General features: G+C 58.4%; 1 protein-coding gene across 3 annotated transcripts; it reads left to right on the top strand.

Moving 5' to 3' along the window:
* Nucleotides 1-1,216: 1,216 nt before the first annotated feature.
* PXN (paxillin) lies at nucleotides 1,217-18,904 on the top strand. 3 transcript variants are annotated; one of them, XM_077766013.1, is made up of 14 exons: nucleotides 8,756-8,982; nucleotides 9,267-9,382; nucleotides 9,722-9,858; nucleotides 9,973-10,174; nucleotides 10,971-11,106; nucleotides 12,528-13,418; nucleotides 14,527-14,802; nucleotides 15,053-15,364; nucleotides 16,026-16,124; nucleotides 16,394-16,564; nucleotides 16,697-16,870; nucleotides 17,427-17,508; nucleotides 17,664-17,812; nucleotides 18,574-18,904. In XM_077766013.1, exons 3-14 carry the CDS (start codon nucleotides 9,765-9,767, stop codon nucleotides 18,838-18,840), a joined length of 2,853 nt encoding a protein of 950 aa, XP_077622139.1. In that variant the 5' UTR covers nucleotides 8,756-8,982; nucleotides 9,267-9,382; nucleotides 9,722-9,764; the 3' UTR covers nucleotides 18,841-18,904. The 3 variants fall into 3 exon arrangements, with proteins under 3 accessions (XP_077622137.1, XP_077622138.1, XP_077622139.1); XM_077766011.1 differs by lacking the exons at nucleotides 12,528-13,418; nucleotides 14,527-14,802; nucleotides 15,053-15,364 and adding an exon at nucleotides 1,217-1,283; XM_077766012.1 differs by lacking the exons at nucleotides 12,528-13,418; nucleotides 14,527-14,802; nucleotides 15,053-15,364; nucleotides 16,026-16,124 and adding an exon at nucleotides 1,217-1,283.
* The last annotated feature ends 60 nt before the right edge of the window (nucleotides 18,905-18,964 follow it).

The following is an 18,964-nucleotide window of genomic DNA, read 5'->3' on the forward strand; positions in this document are numbered from 1 at the left end:
CGAGCATTCTGACTCCTTGCTTGGCACCCATGCATTCACTGTAGGAAAGGCTTATGGGGGTACTCATGCTGTGGATCTAGCGAGGAGGAAGGGAGTTCCCAGAAATGTAGGGCATGTGGTCTGGGGGGCAAGGCGACACACACGGGTTCCAAGAAGTTCACACTGCTGGTGTTGGCTGGAAGGGTCAGAGCCGGGGGTCGGGGGGCCTGGACAGGGGGCTGCAGGCAAAGCTGAGAAGGGGCTGAGCGTGGATTTGGATGCTGGTCTAAGCGGTCTCAAAGAAAGGAAGCCAGTAAAGGGAGAAGGACCCGGGAAAGAACAATTAACACGGCTGTGAAGCGTGGGAGTCAGGAAGGGCCGCAGGTCTGATGGCTGCTGTCAGAGAACCTGAAAGGTGTGAGCGAGCTGAACTAGGGAAATGGCCCAGTTACCCGAGATCAGGAAACACTGCCTCTTCTGTGGCTACCTTGGGCTGTGTGTGTGTGTGTGTGTGTGTGTAATTGTCATTTTTTTGGTTTTGTTTTTTCATTTATTTTGAGAGAGAGAGAGAGAGGGAGGGAGAGATTTAATCCCAAGCAGTCTCTGTGCTGTCAGCGCAGAGCCCAATGTGGGGCTTCATCTCAGCAACTGTGAGATCCTGCCCTGATTTGAAATCAGGAGACACTTAACTGACTGAGCCACCCAGGCGCCCCAGGGCTGTGTTTATTGATTAGAACTTGACTGGCAAATAAATGACTGCTATGAAATCCACAAACATTGGGAAGACTACAGCTCATCCCTGGAACAGGCAAACTTTTGAACTTTCTGCTCGGGTCTCTGCAGGGCAGATGACTCACTTCTGAGCCCCTCCTAACCTCTGTTGGTGATTAGCGGGGCTGAGAGAGAGGCCCATCGAGGAGCCCCACCCTGCAGCAGAAACAGACGGGCTTCCCTAGAAGAGCCTGATTGCAGGAGTGGGTTGGAGTGGGTGTGGAATAGCTGATAAATTTCCAGCACCTGAGTCTCCCAGGTTTGAGGCTCTTTTTGTATGTAAATCCATGTTGGAGGAACCGAGGGATGCGCCTGAAGTTGGGCTGGAGCTTCACCTTAAAAAGTGCAGTCTCTGGATGAGCCGAAGAGGTGCATGAAATCCGACCAATGAAATGTGTCCATGGTGGTTCTGGGACCTCTGGAGGAGGGTGGGGCCTACTGATCCTGGACAGAGGGATGAATTACTTACAATAGAAAAGAGATGCCGTCCGGCCAGCCTGGACCTGCCCTGTGCCCACAGGGAGGTGTGCGGGGTAAATCTGGGCACCTCTTCCCATTTGCAACTGCATGGGGAAGGCTCAGCAGCAGCCAAGGGCCTGATCGGGGTGGGGGTGGGGGGCATGTGGGTGCCTGGTGCAGATGGGACTTGGCACCTTCGGGCTTCTGCTTGGAGCTCGGTGTGACCTCTGGAATTGCCTTTCTGCCTTTATTCTCTCGAGTCTCGGATTACCTGTGCTCTGTGACCTTGGGCGCTAGCCAGGCTCCCAGTAAAGGTGACCCAGCCGGCACACTCACGTTGTCTCAGCCCCTGCAAGGACAGGCTCCTCCACAGACAGGAAACCACCCTCCTCTGGCATGTGGGAAGCCCAGGGAAGAAATTCCTTATGCAGAGGGCCACCTCCCAACTTTCCCGGCAGCAGATTGGAAGACTTCGGCCTTCTCCCCTGGTTTCCTGTGTGTCACCCCCAGCCCACACTTCCGTTAGGGCTGGGAGAGTAAAATGGCAGTTCCTGTTGAGTGAGGCATGAGTCAGCTAAGGAGAATGGTGGCTGAGTCTTCATAACCTCCAGGCACGGCTATTAAATATTTAAGTAACACTACAGTATTGATTGTTTCTCATCCATCTCCTTAGGGAGAGCAGTTCCTGTCTGGGATTCAGATAATAGCAGTGCCTTGGATTCAGACAATCTCCCTAGAGCTCACAGGTGCTTCAGTCTTACCTGAAGTTATTTCATCTTCTCCCTAGAGCTTGTTCCCAGGAATGGGGACAGTTGGAGTTCTGCCCATTTTACAGACAGAGAAGATGACTCATGTGGGTAGTCTGACCTGCTGACCAGCACCCTGGGCCTGGAATCCTTGTGTCCTGGTTCCTACTCTGCCCTGGTTATTGTGTCTGCTCACTGGTCCCTCCCCATTTTCGTCTTCCTCATAGGCCCTCTCATTCTGCCTGCTCAGGATAGGCCTCAAACGAGATAGACCAGGCCCTGCTCTCCCGAGGTTAGTTCTTGGAGAGGAGACAGTAAGTGGACAAGAACCCACATTAGCAGGGAAGGCCTCTCCAGGAGATTGACTGCCTAGTCAGTGTCCACGTCCTGGGTCCCTGGGCCTGATGGGAGCAGAGCAGATCTAGCCTAATTGTGGATTGGCCCTCACTGGTCACAGATCTGCCTTTCCTCGGAGGACAGTTATCAGGATAAATATACCCAGCTCCCCATTCCTGGGGAGTTACTCACCGCGTAAAAGTACCCCGCTGTGGATTAGATTACCTCTGCTCTAACTGCTCATGTGCTCAGGGCTGGGGGAAGGGGGACCCGCCTTCTTGTCCTACTCTCCTTCCTAATCTGGAAGAGTCTCCTCAAAGGGGCTGAGATGAGACCATCCCTGAGGAGCTTGTTCCTGCTGTTTACATAGCTCCTTCCTTAGGAAGGGCCAAGCCCGCTCACTGCTTGCGCCCCTGAGCCTGGGCGGGTGTCAGGGAGGCTGGGCGGCTTCTCTGACACTCGAGGCCAGCCGCCCCAAGCAGGGGGTCAGCAGGGGGGCTGCAGCCTTCCTCGCCCTGAGTTCTGAACCCAGCAGGGTAGACAGTGGGAAAAGAGCTTGCTGAGCCAGTGCTGTCTCTCCGAGAGCCTGATCTCCCATTAAATGGCAGGGAGGCACAGAGGGCCCTGGGCTGCCGGGACGGCCCTGGTGCCATGGCAGCTCTTGCTCCCTGTGCTGGAGCTCTCAGGCCGGTGCCTGCTGCTCCTCCCTTCTGCTTGTCAGCTCCCGAGGAGACCGTGCCAGCCCTCGCCCAGGGTGACGAAAGCTGAGTTAAGGCCTGCGGAAAGAAGGCGGGTGAGCAGTCCTGAAAAGATCTGAGTTCTTACCGCGGGCTCTCCTAGGCCAGGCCTCAAGAATACATTGTATTTTGAGGCGGGGTCCTCCTGCAGGCTAAAGGACCCCACCTCCTCTAGTTCAGCCTAGCTCTGCCGGTGCTGGGAGAGTGGCGAGGGGCCCAGCATTCAGGCCAGTCTGCTAGGGGAGCCTGGGAACTCTGGGAAGGGGTGACACCCCCACATATACTTGCCCCATCCTTGGGGACGTGGTGGGGACGCTTCTTCAGGGTGACTTTGTTTTCCACAGAGTGGTGCCCCTGACCCTCATCCAGGATGGCAGCATCCTTTGCCTCGGGCGTGGGATAGGAAGGGGAGGTGCTTTCTCCCCTTCAGGGCTAACCATCTCTCTGGGAGCCAGCGCCCTCTAAGTTTGGCAATGTACTGGGTGTGTGCTCTACTCCAGGACAGTGCTAAGCAAGCACCTTGTAGCCATTTTCTCATGTTATCCTTGCTCCTGTAAAATGGTAGAATTCCCATCAGACAGACCAGGACACTGAGGCACAAGACCCCTTAAGCAGCCCAGCTGAGCAGCTTGGCCACTGAGCAGAGTCTGGGTGACTCAGAGTCCTCTTGTGGAAGATCTAACATCAGTGTCTTTGGAGCCTGGGAGGAGAGAATAGAATAGCTCTGGGTCCTCCCGCACCCACACTGAGGGACTCTGGTGGATAGACCTTTATCTCTTGGCATCTGTCCAAGCTCTAGCTCTGGTCTTGGGAGTCTTTATCACACACTCAAGTCGCCAGGCTTGTGAAGGAGTCTAACTTGCTTTTTTTTTTTTTTTTTAATGTTTTATTTATTTCAGAGAGTGAGAAAGAGAGAGAGAGCATGAGCAAAGAGAGGGAGACACAGAATCTGAAACAGACTGCAGGCTCTGAGCTAGCTGTCAGCACAGAGCCCAACGCTGGGCTCGAACCCATGAACCGTGAGATCATGACCATGACCTGAGCCCAAGTACGACGCTTAACCAACTGAGCCACCCAGGCGCCCCAGAGTCTAACTTGTTTTTATACCTCTTTGGGAGTGGAGGTTGAAGGGGTTCATTGATTCTCTTTACCTTATTATATAGGGCATCATGTGTCATTGGGTCAGCCCAGGTGCCCAGAGCCGCGGTAGGGGGAGCCCCAAGTGGGCCGGGGCTGCACCTGGGCTGCACCTGCCCTGCGTCCCTGGCTGGTTTGCGAATGTGAGGGGCGCAGCTGCAGCTTGCATCGTGGAATGCGGGCGGACCGGCCCCTCTATGCCCTCCCTCCCGGGGCAGCCAGCGGGGACGCCTGCGCCTTAACCCCCTCGGGGCTGCAGACCCTGAGGCTCCCCTCCCCACTCCGGGCCTGAGGATTACATCCCGCCCTCCGGAAAGGGCCGAGACGGCCCCGGTGTGCCCAGCCGCCCAGGCCGCCTGTCCCCGAGCGGCCTCCGGACCCAAAGGCGCTTCTATCTGAGTCGCTGCTTGGGCCCAGGAGCAGCCGTGGAGTGGGAACACGGCGCCCACTGGCGCTGCGTCTGTGGAGGGCGTGCGTCCCTGTGGGTCTCCAGGGCCCTGCGGGGCTGTGTCACTCCTGTGTCGCGCCTTCAAATGGTGTGCTCCCAGGCAGGGGTGAGGGGTTTGGCACCCAGGCCTCCTCATGCTCCTCCCATAGCTGCTCCTTCCTTCCAGCTCAGCCGAGCTTTCTCGGGATTGAAGCTTCCCCAGGGAGCCCGTCACCGGGGGCTCCCTGGTCTTCCCCAGCTCGAAAATTCCGTGGTTGCGCCGAGTTTACCTTCGGTTGCTGCCTGCGGCGGGACGCTGACGGGCCAATCGCGCCCTCTGGCGGAAAGTAGAGGACCGACCGCACCCCTTCCTCGCCAGGGCGTAGCTGGGTGTCCTTTGCCCCCGCTGGGCTGGCTGGAAGTCTGCACTGAGCCAGCCATCCCTTTCCCCACCTACCGAGAGACGAGAACCCCTCCCCCGACACACACATTAGATGGAAGTGCCAGGACAAGCATCAGCTGGCCCAGAGAGGCAAAAAGCCTGTAGAATGTAGGGCCGTTTCTTCCAGAAAAGGAATGGGAAGCCTCAGGGAGAGCTTCCTTCCGCAGGGTGGCTTGGGTGGTCCTAGTGGCTCTGACTTGTCCAGGAGTTCTCAGGCGTGGACTCAAGAAATCTTGTTAGTGGAGAAATGCTGAGGGAGTTTGAAGCCTCCTTAGCCTGGATGAGGGAGCCCCCACTGCTTCAGATTCTGCTTCTGTGTATCTGGAATGATTCTACAAACACTGGGAGCGGGGAGGGTGTTCCAGTGGGCACCATTTTCTCTGACACCTCCTTTGGGGTCTGAGTAGAAGGACTCTAAGCCTGGCCCTCAGGTATTGAGAGGCAGTAGCTGTAGCTGAAAACTGGGGGACCCACCCATGGGGTGCTTGCAAGTGGACTCCCTTGAGCAGTCCACCTGCTGCCGCCTCTGTTTACTCAAGCAGGGGAGGAGTTTGCTGAGCTTTGGAAGGAGACTTTGGCCTGTAACCATTCTGCAGGCCATGGGGACATAGCAGTCTTCTGCACCCATAGGAATCCAAAGTAGAGGTCAGAGTCCTCCTTGGCCACCTTCTCTATTCCTGGCTCCCTTCCTTGAGGCATTTGGGGGAGCCTGTGGGGGGGACAGGGATGCCAAGTCCTGTGCAGTCACTGAGTAAGAACTAGGGGTGCAGAGCGAGAAGGAAGCTACGCCAGAGGCCCCGTGGCTTGCTGGCTTGCGCTTGTGCTCTCTCTCTCAGATAGGCACAAGTTTGATGTGCTTTCTCCTTGGCACCCACAGGTTTCACTCTGAATGTTACTTTGTCACTTTGCTTTTCTCTTTAAGATTGTCCCTGTCATGCTTTGCCCAGATTCTACCCATAGAAGATGTAGGAGAGGTCAGTACTTTGCATCCTACCCTGATCTCCTTGGAGGAAGATGTTTTTCAGAATTTCACAAAACACATAAGATCTGATGGTTGTAGCTTCCCATGTAGTGTAGCGTCTGTTAGCAAGGCTGTGAGGTAGGAATTATGCTTGCCAAACAACTGAGGCTGGCTCAGGGCAGTGAAGGGATTTGCTGTTTGGCCGTGGGTAGTAGGTAGAGGAGCTAGGACTTGGAACTCTTGTATCTTTTGTTTCAGTCCCTCAGGGCTGCTCCTTTTGACTAACAGATGTATCAGTTTCAAAAGAGCCACGCAAGGGGCGCCTGGGTGGCTCAGTGGGTTACGTGTCTGACTTTGGCCCAGGTCATGATATCCCGGTTTGTGAGTTCAAGCCCCACATAGGGCTCGCTGCTGGCAGTACAGAGCCCACTTCTGATCCTGTCTCCCACTCTGTCTCTGCCCCTCCCCGACTCATCTCTGTCTTTGTCTCTCTTAAAATAAGTAAATAAACTTAAAAAAAAAAAAAAAAAAACAACCAAGTGAAATCATAAACCAGACTTAGAGTCAACTCATGACTTGGGGGGCTAGGATATTCAAGGCAGAGGGCAGTGGAGGCCCTCACTAGGAGGGTCTAATGGGATGGCTTAACCCTTTGTCTGCTACTGAGTGTTTGGAGCCTCAGAGACCCAAGCGCGGATCCCTGCTGTGTCATGGCAACTGGCTTCAGCAGCATGGGGACGTGACTGTGCTTCTCTGAACCTCACTTTCCCCCTCCGTGCTCGTGTTGCTGTGAGGAGGAAGGGAAGAAACACAGGTGAAGCTCCTGGCGTGTGGTGGGTGGCCACGCCTGGCTGCTGCTCCTCTTCGTCTTGCTGGGATTGCACTTGTTGCCTGCTCTGGGGAGCCCCGTGGGGGTTTCCAGCTGGGGTTTGGGCCCAGAGGAAATGGGGCTGCTGCGTGAAGCCAAGGCAGCAAGTGCGGCTATGCAGAGGCCACTGGGATGGACCCAGATGCTGGTTCCTTTTCTGTCACTACCTAGGTGCACACTGACTGTTTCTAGTTCTGGTTTGGTAGACGCATGAAGCCAGACCTCTTCTAGAGGATCTGGAGTGGGAGGGGGCTGCAGGAACTGACCTTCCTCAGAAGTCGGGAGACCCTAGTGCTGAGCTACTGGCCCCAGGGCCCCGGGCCTTGCGACGAGCTCCCCCTCTAACCAGCTGGGTAGGCGCCGGGGATAGGTGTGGGCAACCTTGGGGATGGGAGAACAGGGCAGGTGGCTGGGGGAAGGTTTGGGCCCCCTTTGCTTCCCTCTGCTGAGCTGGGGTGGGATTAGGGACAGAGCCATAAGGAAGAGTGGGCTGGTAGCTCTCTGATCCTGGGCACCGACTTTCCGGAAGTTGTGCTGTTCAAACTTGGCATCATGTCGTGGTCACAGCAGAGTGTTGCAGGCCAGACTTTTGGGGCTTGGGGCTTCTGAAGAGCCAGACAGTCCTGTCTGTCACTGGCTTTGTTATCTGGGCAGGTCCCATCACCTCTTGAAGCCCCCTTTCCCATCTGCAAAGGGAGGATCAGAATTCCAGCTTTATCCAGGATTAGGATTTACGGAGAGACCATTTACACACAGTGCCTAGCACAGTGCCTGTTACTAGTAAATGGCAGTGGGTACAGCCATTGCTTTCTGATATGTAATATCCTGAGGGCTACAGGGACTGAGCTTCGTTCCTGACCCTCAGCAGGTCAGCAGGGAGGTGAGAGTGAGCAAGACCTTGAACATGGGAGGAATGAGGGTGTGGTGTTGGGGCCAGGCTCTCTGTCTGGGCTGTGGGGCTGTTGAGGGTCCCAGGAGGGGAGGATTGACGTTGGGGGGTTTTCCACAGTTCCTCCTCCTGCCCCTCCAGCTATTCCCTTGTCTGGAGATTGGGGAGATCTGGGGCCCCCCTGTTGGCTGCCCAGTGCCAGAGTAATGGAAGCTTGCACTCCATTCGGCTCCCTTGCTGCTGTTAAAAGCAGAGTAGTGGGGCCCTGGAGCCTCTGGGGCCAGGCTGCTTGCCAGGCTTCCGCAGAAACAGCCTACAGAGCAGTCTTGCCCCCTGCTTGGCTGGGGGGGTGGGGAACCCTGCACCAGCCTCAACCAGCCCCCACCTCCCCATGTACCTCACCCCAGTAGCCCAGAGCCTTGCCCAGAAGCCTCAGGAGGAGCTTGGAGTCTGGGGTTTTGCTTCTACCTAGCCAGAAAGGCAGGTACCACTCCCCCACCCCCAGGGACTGCTCTAGTCAAGTTGGGGGTTGCACACCGAGAAAGCCTAAGCTCCTGGAATTTAAGTGGGACCTGGCACTGCCTGGGCCCCTCCCCGTGACGTGTGGCCCCTTCCGCCCATTCTCCCCGCCTTGCCCTGTGGAGTCAGAGGAGTGCCAGGCAGGCATTTCTGACTTCCAGCCAGCCAGCTGCACAGCCCTGCCGGCAGGGAACGCAGGTGCCTGACTGCCAGAGGTAGGAGAGCCCCCAGGGCAGCCCAAGGAGCCTCCGTGGCACCTTCAGTCCTGGGCTGGGGGGGAGAGGTCAGTTTTGGAAGCTGGTTCTTAGCCATGCTGGTCTGGGCTGACAGCTTCCTGCCCCGAGGCTGGTTATTTCTCCCAAGGGTGGGGCAGGTGCTCAGAAGTCATTAACTCTCTGGTGCAGCAGGCAGGAAAGCACTGCCACTGGACAGTGCGTTCCAGGATCCCTGGCTCCTACAGGCTCTCTGCGTGCTCTCTCGACAGACGCGCTGCTGGCAGACTTGGAGTCTACCACCTCCCACATCTCCAAACGGCCCGTGTTCTTGTCCGAGGAGACCCCCTACTCATACCCAACTGGAAACCACACATACCAGGAGATTGCCGTGCCGCCCCCTGTCCCTCCACCCCCATCCAGTGAGGCCCTCAATGGCACGATCCTTGACCCCTTAGACCAGTGGCAGCCCAGTGCCTCCCGATTCACCCACCAGCAGGTAAGGTGGGGGCAGGGGCTGGGAAGACAGGGATCAGAGGCTTCGGGGCAGTAGGAAACCAGGGGAAGAATGGGATCGGGGGATAGGGAGAGGGGCCAGGAAATGTCCGGGTCTCCCAGATGCCACGTGAGGGGGCAAGTGACCAAGTGTTAATCACCTGTCTTCTGGCCCGAGTGTGGAAATTCCCTGGTGAGACTGCCTGTGAGCAGGAACCTCCTGGGAGTGACTCGGGCTCTTCCTTTTCCTTCCCTCGGGGGAGGCTCTGAGCATTCTCTTTCCTGCAGCCTCAGTCCCCGTCACCTGTGTACGGCTCCAGTGCCAAAACTTCCAGTGCCTCCGTCCCCCAGGAGGGCGGCGGCGCTCCATGTCCCCGAGCTGGTGAGGAAGAGCACGTGTACAGGTACTGCCCCCGGCCTCCCTGTCCCTTTCCCCTCCGGCTTCCAACAACCCGCAGAAGGCCCCGAGGCTCCTGGCCAGCTCACAGGGCCTCTGCACTGGCCCGGTGGCCTCAGCACTGCCGTCTCCACGCAGCAGCAGGGTTGGGTTGTCACGTCACCCTGTGTCTTTGAGGAACTGAGGCAAGACTTCCTTCCTCCCCTCTCTTTATTTCTTCCCTTCCTCCCTCTCCAGTCTCTTACCCCCTCCGCCTTATCTTCTTGAAGATTTGGAGGCCACCAAAGCTGGGTGGGGGGCGGGGGAGGAAGGTGCCTCTCACTGTGACCTCCCCTTTGCCTCTCAGTTTCCCCAACAAGCAGAAGTCGGCTGAGCCTTCACCCACAGTGATGAGCTCTTCCCTGGGCAGCAACCTTTCTGAACTTGACCGCCTGCTGCTGGAACTGAACGCTGTGCAGCATAACCCCCCAGGCTTCCCTGCAGGTAGGACTGAATCCCTGGATGCCCCCCGCCCCCGCCCCCTCCAGACCCACCTGCTGGCCTCTGGATCCTCAGAGGGGTCAGGGCCGAGCAGCCTTTCTCTCTCACTCTTCCAAGATGAGGCCAACTCCAGCCCACCCCTGCCTGGGGCTCTGAGTCCCCACTATGGCATTCCGGAGAATAACAGCCCACTGGGGGGCACAGCTGGGCCCCTGACCAAAGAGAAGCCCAAGCGGAATGGGGGCCGGGGCCTGGAGGATGTGCGGCCCAGTGTGGAGAGTCTCTTGGATGAATTGGAGAGCTCCGTGCCCAGCCCAGTGTGAGTATCCCCGGGCTGTCCCGGGCAGGGACAGTCTCACCCAGCCAGTGCCTACGCCCCGGGTTCTGTCCACTTAGCTGCATTGTCACCCGTTCCCTCTGCGAGTGTCTGTGTTTGCCCGGGCCCTGTACCCAGCACTGGGGGGTTTAGTGGAGTCACAGGGACACCCTCCTGCCTCCCATGAGCCACTGCCCATCAGAAAAGATGACGTCGTGCGTGCCAAGGGCGTCCAGAGCTTAGCAGCTGTCTGCACAGGCTTTGGAGCCACACTATAAAGGTTCACACCTTGGCTCTGACCTTGCCTAAGGATTGTCTCTCAAGCCTTAGTTTTCCAGTCTATAAAATGGGCTAAAGGGATATAGGATAATGGTGATAAGACCACCTACCTCAGTGGGATGAGACCCAGTGATACACGTCGAGTGTTTGGAATGCTTCTAGCTCATAGCACGTGATACATGTGGTAATTACTAAATGTACAGGGTCACGTGTACATCCGTGTCGTGGGGGATACGCAGGGTGCCTTGGGCTTGTTTAACAGGCAAGCTTGAGGTCGGGCTGGGACGTGTCTTCCTGAGAACGGTGCCGTCTGAGCTGCCCTCCCCTCTCCCGTGCCGACAGCTCACCTCTGCTCTGGCCCCTGGGGGAGAGATTGGGAGCTGACGGGCTTCTTTGGAGTCAGGGGTGGGAGGACCACAGTGGGAGAGCTGAGATGTCGACACCCTGAAGAGGAGAGTGTCCCTCTGGGGGAGCACAGAGCCGACTCCGGGTCCCCGCTGATGCTGTGCCTGCCCTGCAGCCCTGCCATCACTGTGAACCAGGGCGAGATGAGCAGCCCTCAGAGAGTCACCTCCAGCCAGCAGCAGACCCGCATGTCAGCCTCCTCTGCCACCAGGGAGCTGGACGAGCTGATGGCCTCGCTGTCGGATTTCAAGGTGCCCTGAGACCCCTCCGCTTCCCTGCCCCCTCATTCTCCTCCTCCTGTACCTCGGTGTGAGCAGCTGGAACTCAGCCCCTCAGCGCTTGGGTGCCTAGCCTTGAGCTGGGGACCCTGCAGTGCTCTGGCCTTGCCAGGATGCGGGGGGGGGGGGGGGGGGGCAGGCCGGGCTTCCTGGGGACTGTGAAGGCAGAGAAGCATTTTGCAGGGACATTCCTTCCTCGAGGGTTGCTCCCAGCTCCCAGCCACCCAGGCAAGGGGATCAGGAGTCTGGGACAAAGGGCTCTGTGTTGATGGCTGCTCTTGGTGGGGGAGGGCATTCTCTGATGGGCCATGTGGGACTGGGATCCTGTGCCTGAGAGGTCATTTGCCCTGGAGTCCCGTCTCCCACGCTGGCTAGCTGTCCTCAACGGGTCCTTTTTCTTTCTGCCTCTGGCTCCTGAATCCATAGGCTTCCAGCTACCAGCCTCCCTCCCTCCTTCTCCCCAACCTTCCCCAGGCCTCTGAGTCCCCACAGGTTCTGTCTGTGGGAGCCCTAACCCATCAGGCTACTGGGTGGTCCTGCACGAGACCTCCCTCCCCCTCCCATCCTGGGCTCCCGAGCCTTCCAGACTCGAGATGTTTTATTTAGAAGATGCAGTGCCTCAGTGGGGATTGATATTGACTGATCTCCAACAGTTGCTGACTTCGTCCTTCCACGTGGGTCTGCCTGAGATCTTTGGGGCGTGATATAGGGAATCTGAGAAGGGGAGCAAGCAGTCTGAGTGCTCTTGGCCCTGAGGGTACCTCTGAGAGTCACTCCAGCTGGGGATTCACGGTGGGGGATGGGAGCTCCCTGGGCTTGTGACCCTCACGGTTCTGAGTGGTGAGTAGCCCCCGTCAGACTCTGACGGTGTTGGCCTTGGGGAGCCCTGGCCTCCTGCCCTATAGGCTGTTTTTGCTTTCTGAGACAGCCAGGGTCATGGCATCCCACCTGAGCTGCACTGGTTCTAGCTGTGCCCTGAAAACGAGGGCTTGCGGGGCATGGGAAGGCTAGGGTTGCCTAGGAGCGACAGCCATGTTGGGCCTGTGGCTGACTCTTTCTCGAATCGGTGCTTGGGCTGACCTCCCTGGCCACCTGTCTCCCAGGGGCCACTTCTCTGTAGCCTTTTCTCCTTGTACCTACTGGGACTGGGTTGGACCCACAGGCATGGCTTCAATGGGAGCCCAGGAAGACCTTTTTGGGGTCTGGGGTCTTTTTCTCAGTCAGGCCAGTGCTCATGCTTCACCTTCATAGCCACCTTGGTCTGGTCTAGGTCAGTGTTGATGGTGGCTCTCAGAGCCCTCAGTCCAAGCCCACCCCTTGCAGTGAGCGCCTCCCCTCACCTCTTCCATCTCTCTCTCCTCTCTCTTCTGCCTTTTGTGTTTGTCCTCCTCCAGACCAGCTCCTCTTCTGTGGCCTTGAGCTCCCCAGAGCTGCTGCCCAAACCAGCTCCATCCCCACCCCACATACCTTCTCCCTCTCCTCCTCCTCCTGGGCCCTCTGTATTCCTGCCGTCCACCGCCAAACCCTCCTCTGGAGGCCACGGTCCCAGCCAGGAGGTCCCTTGCTCTGAGGACACTGATGATGGACAGGGCCTTCTACCTCCTGTGGCTCCCAGCTGGCTTGACTTGGCTGGCCTCCGGGTGACCCCTGCTACTCCCAACTCAGGGTCTTCCTCTGGGGAGGGGCCTCTGGGACCATTTGGTGGAGAGCGCCAGACCCAGGTTGGGAGAGATCTACCAAATCTTAGAAGTGAGCTTCCTGGGGCTCCCTGCTGCCACATGCTACCCAGCCAGGCTGGGCGTGCAGGTCCCCAGGAGGCTGGAGGCCCCCACGGGCTGTTGGTCAACCCTTTGTACCCAGAGGAAGCCGGGGTCGCCACTCGGGAGCTGCCATGGGCTTTGGAGGCGCTCAGGCCTGAGATGCCCCACGGAGCCACACGCAGCTTCCAGGAAGTAGCTGAGCCAGCAGCCGTGGCCGTGGACCGTCAGGCCCTCTTCCCAGATACCTGGAGTCTCACCGAGGAATGTGGACCCCAGGAGCAGAGGGCAGAGCCAGAGCCAGGGGAGCGGGAGAGCAGCTGCCCGGCCCCAGCTGACGAGGAGCCTTTAGGCGGACAGACACTCGTGAGGGGGAGCCTGGCCAGGCCGACCGAGGGACCCGAGGCCCCCAGGCGGCCAGAGGGCGTCACCGAAGCTGCTGTCAGGAGGGAGCGGCCGGAGCTTCCGCAGGGTGCCTTGGTCGTGGCCACGCCCAGCGCCCCTGAGAGGATTTCCACCTCAGGCCAGGCAGGCGCGAGCTCGCACCGCCGCTAGGCATGGTCCTCGGCCGAGCGTGGGCCCCTCCTGCCTAATCGCATGGAGCCTCCTGCTCTGCATGTCTGCTTGGGCAGCATGTCCGAAGATCGCGTGGCCTGTGACCCCTATGGCCAGGAGTCAGCAGTGGAATTCACTGGGCCCTGGAACTTCTCTCCGCGACAGTCCGCCTCTTGCTTGTCTGAGGCTTTTCCTTTAGAGGGGCTCCTCCTGACCTGATGTGATGTGTGCAAAATGGTTAAAAGCATGGGCTTTGGAACCAGATAGTACTGAGTACAACCCGCGCTTCCAGGACTTGCTACCCCGTGTGACCTTGGGCAACCCCCCCCAGCCTCAGTTTTCTCATCTTTAAAATGGGGGTAATAGTAGGACACATCCCAGGCTCAATCAGAGCATGTGACTCTTGATCTTGGGGTCGTGGGTTCAGGCCCCACGTTGTGTGTGGAGCCTACTTAAAAAGAGAAAATAAGGGTTATAATAGACCGTTTTCCCCCAAGTTTGTCCAGATGATTAAATGAGATAATGTCTATAAAGTGCTGAGAACATAGCATGTGGAGCTCAATAAGCCATGGCTAATTGTACTGTTTTTATGTGCTTCTTGGGTGATTAAAATTTTTTATGTCCTCTCCAAAAACAAAGTAAAGCAAGAACAAAACAGCCCAAACCACTACAAACCAGCAGGATATCATAGATGTAAGGAAAAAACGAAAGGTTTACTGGAAGGATCACGTTTTTCTATTTCAGATAAAAAAAAAAAGCCTTATGCGTTTTCAAGAATGTCCACTTAACATCCTTTCAAGTAATGTAATAACCCTGTAAGGCAGCCAAGAAAGTACTCTAACCCCATTTCAAGGATAGAGAAGCTGAGGCCCCTGGAAGTGAAGTGTCTTGCCCAAGGTCATTGCCAGTTTGGAGGTGAGCGCTGGGTGGAGGGTCTGCTCTGCCCCCTGCCTCCACCCCACCTCGGCTTGGCTCTTTTCTGGCATCCTGCTCTCTCTCCCCCGCGGTGCCTGTGTGTGGACTGAGCAGCATCAGGCTAAGCCCGGAGCGGGACTGTGACGGCTTCCCCCTCCCCCCTCAGATCCGCTCTGTGATCAGGAGGAGCCGGGAGACGGGCCACGCGCACCCCATGTCCCGGGAGCCCTCCCCTCGCCGCCGGCTGGACCCCGCCACCCTGAGCAGGACCCCATCCCAGGAGCAGCTCATCGCAGAGCTGCAGGGTCGGCTGGGCATCCAGCCGGAGGCAGAGGAGGCAGCGAGGGCAGCGGGGGCCTCTGCTGAGGACTGGCTGACCGAGGGCGTCGTCATCACTGTGCAGCCTCGAGGGAGGCGGGCTGGGGGGCAGCTTGTAGAGAAGGTAGCGAGGAGGTGCCCAGGGCTGGGCCAGGGTCAGGGCAGTAGGCATCCCGATTTTTTCCCCCAGGGTGACTGGAGGGGAGACGTGGTGTGTGTGGGGGTGGGGGGAAGGGGCCCTGCACCCTGTTGGCCTGGTGAGGCTGGCCTCATGCTTGGTGCCAGGATGGGACGGCCCAAAGGGAGCCCTGGGGTGGCGCTGTACCCCGCCTCTCTGCTCTGCTTCATCTCTCTCCCTCCTTTCTTCTTCCCAGGTCGTCTTCCCTCCCGGCTCCCCTGTTCCCTTGAGAAGAACCTTCTCTGTTCTGGCTTCTCCTCCTTCTCTCCCTTTGCTCCAGCAGCGCAAAGACTCCTCAGCCAGCAGCCCTTCTCCCCCACCCAGGCTGCCCGCCCCCTCCTCCCTGCAGCCTTCCACTGTCGCACGAGGTTCCCCTGGGGACTCCAGTGCTGTGGCAAGGCTGCAGGAGGAGGGCGTGAAGGGCCCCACCCCTCCCCCTCCTGCACCCCAAACTTGCAGGTCGGTGGGCTGCCAGACCGACGAGGACCCGCTCTTCCCCCCAGTGCAGGCAGGCCTCCCTGTCCCCGTCCTGCTGCCCAGGGTGTGTCCCACCCTGCACACCCACAGCTGTACGCGCATTCACGCGCGCATGCACACACATGCGTGCGCACACACCCTGCGCCGCCTGTGCCCCCTCTCCCCACCCCACCCCCCCGCCACCCACAAGTCGGGACCGTACCACAGGCCTTCCTGAGACCTCGCTTTGACCCGGAACCCTCTCTTAGCCTGCCATCTACTCTCCCAGCCTTTTGATGTCAGCTCCCCTCTTGCTCCCTAGTGGGGCCTCTCTCTGCCCACCCCTTCCTGATGCCTGTGGTCCACCCCAGGCCCCTCTTGGGGAAGCCATTCCCAGAATGGGAAGCAAACCTTCTCTGCCTCCAGCCCCCAGGCCAGTACCTGGAAGGCCTCTTTGCTCTTGGCCCCAGTCACCTTCCTTTCCTGTGTCTGTGCCTTTAGCTGGCTCACCTTTCTCCCCTTCTTCACCTCTGCCTGGGCCATCCTTCTCTAGACTTTTCCTCCTGATTTTGATACTGCCAGTGGGGAGGGGGTGGCGGGATCTCTTATCTCCTTAGACTTCCTTTTGGGAAATGGTCCAATACCAAGGTCTCTTTTTCTTTCTTCCTTAATTAAAAACAATTTTCTTGTCCTCATTTCCTCCCCTACCCAAGATCCAGGGCCTGGAACAGATTGCGGATGGAGAAGCTTGGGCGGCCGGCTGGCCTCCGAACGGCAGGCAGAGCAGTCCCGAAGGGCAGGACGAGGGAGGGGTCAGTGCTGAGGCTGGGGGCCTAGGGTCCTGCTTGCCCGTTTTCTGGACCTTGGTCAGGCTGGCAGGGTGCCTTGAGCCCCTGTGACCACCAGGACCTCTTGTGGATGCCACTCCCACCCTCTGGGCTCTGGAGGCCCTGGAAGGGGTGGCCCTGCTTGCCTCTCTCAGCCCATCTGTCCAGGAGGGAGAAATGCCCCGGTGCCGCGGTGCTGCAGACATCGTCCCCAAGCCCAGAAGTCCTGACCTCCTCTTTCCCTGTCTCCACAGTTCATGGCCCAGGGAAGGACGGGGAGCAGCTCTCCCCCTGGGGGACCCCCAAAGCCCGGGAGCCAGCTGGATAGCATGCTGGGGAGCCTGCAGTCCGACCTGAACAAACTGGGGGTGGCCACGGTTGCCAAAGGGGTCTGCGGGGCCTGCAAGAAGCCCATTGCGGGGCAGGTGAGGAAGGTGGGGCTGGAGCAGGGGAGGGAGCCGCAGGTGGTCAGGTCTGTGCTTCTGGGGTGGGGGTGGGGGATGAGGGTGCTCCTTAGCAGACCAGGGCCCTGAGCCATGTGGTGCCTCCTTCCTCAGGTCGTGACCGCCATGGGAAAGACGTGGCACCCGGAGCACTTTGTCTGCACCCACTGCCAAGAGGAGATCGGATCCCGGAACTTCTTTGAGCGGGACGGGCAGCCCTACTGTGAAAAGGACTATCACAACCTCTTCTCTCCGCGCTGCTACTACTGCAATGGTCCCATCCTGGATGTGAGTCCCTGTGGCATGGCGGGAGGGCAGCTGCACTGGCACATTTCGTCTTCGCTATAGCTCGTGCCACCTGATGCTCAGAGAGGTCACTCTGGCTCACACAGCCAGGAAACAGTGGGACTGGGATTCAGACGCAGGCTGGATTCAGGGCCCCTCTACCTTCCTTCCACCTCCCCTCCCTGATTCCCTTCTGGGGAAGCTTCCAGGGACTGAGAGCCCTGCCCCGATAAATGGAGTGGAGTGCTGGGTCCCTCACTCTCCTGCTCTGTGATGTTTGGGGAAATGCTCGGCCTCTCTGAGACTGCTTCCTATGAAATGCGGGTCATAAGAGAACCTGTGGCCTTAACCCCATGTGAATATTCAGGAGAAAGAGTGTGTCAGGCATATCACATCCCCCAGTGAATTGGAATTCCTGGTAGTAATCCAGGCACAGTGAGGAGAGACTTGGCCTCTGGGCAGGCTGGGGGTGGCCAGGACGGACGCCTGTGAGTCTCCACTGCGGGATCTGTCTAGTGGGTTGGCAACCGGGCTCTGGGCCCATGATTTGCTTTCACAGAAAGTGGTGACAGCCCTTGACCGGACGTGGCACCCCGAGCACTTCTTCTGCGCCCAGTGCGGAGCCTTCTTTGGTCCCGAAGGTACAGCGGGCAGGCTGCCTCGCTGCCCCTCCCTTTGCCCCACCACACCCGCCAGCACTGGGGAGGCAGGCGCAGAGACTTCGCTGATGTGAGAGTCAGGGTGGGTCCTCCTTTGGACCGGCCCTGACTCTGCCCCTCAAACCCCGGCTCCTCAGGGTTCCATGAGAAAGACGGCAAGGCCTACTGCCGGAAGGATTACTTTGACATGTTCGCGCCCAAGTGTGGCGGCTGTGCCCGGGCCATCCTGGAGAACTACATCTCGGCCCTCAACACCCTCTGGCATCCTGAGTGCTTTGTGTGCCGGGTAAGAGCCCGCTGGCCTGCTCGTCTGGAGGGAGCAGGGAGTGGGCAGTGGGGAGAGAAGTCCACCCCCCACCCTCCGTTATGCTCTCTGGATCTAACTGGGGAGTTATTAAAGGGGTAGCAGGTATGGGGTACAGTTCCCGAGTTCAGTGGGTCCTGGGCCAGGACTCATACCGAGGCTGGGAAAAACCAAGAGGAGTAAGGTAGACATGTCCCCAAGCCTTGTCCTGTGTGGTGGGCGGCCCTGGCACTGGTCATGTTCGGCACGTGAGAATGAAATGAGATCATGCATTTAGCAGCCTCAGCGGAAATATTGGGACATGGTCTCCAAAGTGCGTTCTGGAGGTAATGGGAGTCCATAGAGGTTAGGGATCCAGCAAGGGCTCTCAGACCAGATAGGTTTGGAAAACACTGCTCATTGCAGGACTTCTCAGTGCCTTTGACACCCAAGTATGCAGGTAGGTTTCTGGGCACAGTGTTACAGCCACCTGCCCAGGAGTCAAGTCAGACCTATGTTTGAATCCATGAAACTTAGTAGATGCATGACCTTAAGCACGTCACTCAACTCTAGGCCTCGGTTGCCTCCTCTGTTGGAAGAATCCAGTAAGCGTTTAGTGCAGCACCTGGCACAGAGGAAATGCTCAGCAAGGGGGAGTCTTGACCTTGACTGACTTCCGCCCATGCCAGTGGCAGATGTCTCTGCCACTGTGCCCGGACCTGAGCCCCCTTTCCTCTGCCCCACCCCCCTCTTCTGCCTGGCAGGAGTGCTTCACGCCCTTCGTTAACGGCAGCTTCTTTGAGCACGATGGGCAGCCCTACTGTGAGGTGCACTACCACGAGCGACGAGGCTCACTGTGCTCTGGCTGCCAGAAGCCCATCACGGGCCGCTGCATCACCGCCATGGCCAAGAAGTTCCACCCGGAGCACTTCGTCTGTGCCTTCTGTCTCAAGCAGCTCAACAAGGGCACCTTCAAGGAGCAGAACGACAAGCCTTACTGTCAGAACTGCTTCCTCAAGCTCTTCTGCTAGGCAACTCCTTCATGGCGCCCCCTGCCCTGGCCCAGCCCCCCCCCCCCCCCCCCCCCCCCNTGACCCAGAGGCCTTGCCCAGGGGTGAAGGAGCAAACCTGATCAAAACTGGAACGCGCGTCCTT

Source organism: Crocuta crocuta, unplaced genomic scaffold, assembly GCF_008692635.1.
Source record: "Crocuta crocuta isolate KB4526 unplaced genomic scaffold, BGI_CrCroc_1.0 scaffold339, whole genome shotgun sequence".
NCBI classification, from domain to species: Eukaryota; Metazoa; Chordata; class Mammalia; order Carnivora; family Hyaenidae; genus Crocuta; species Crocuta crocuta.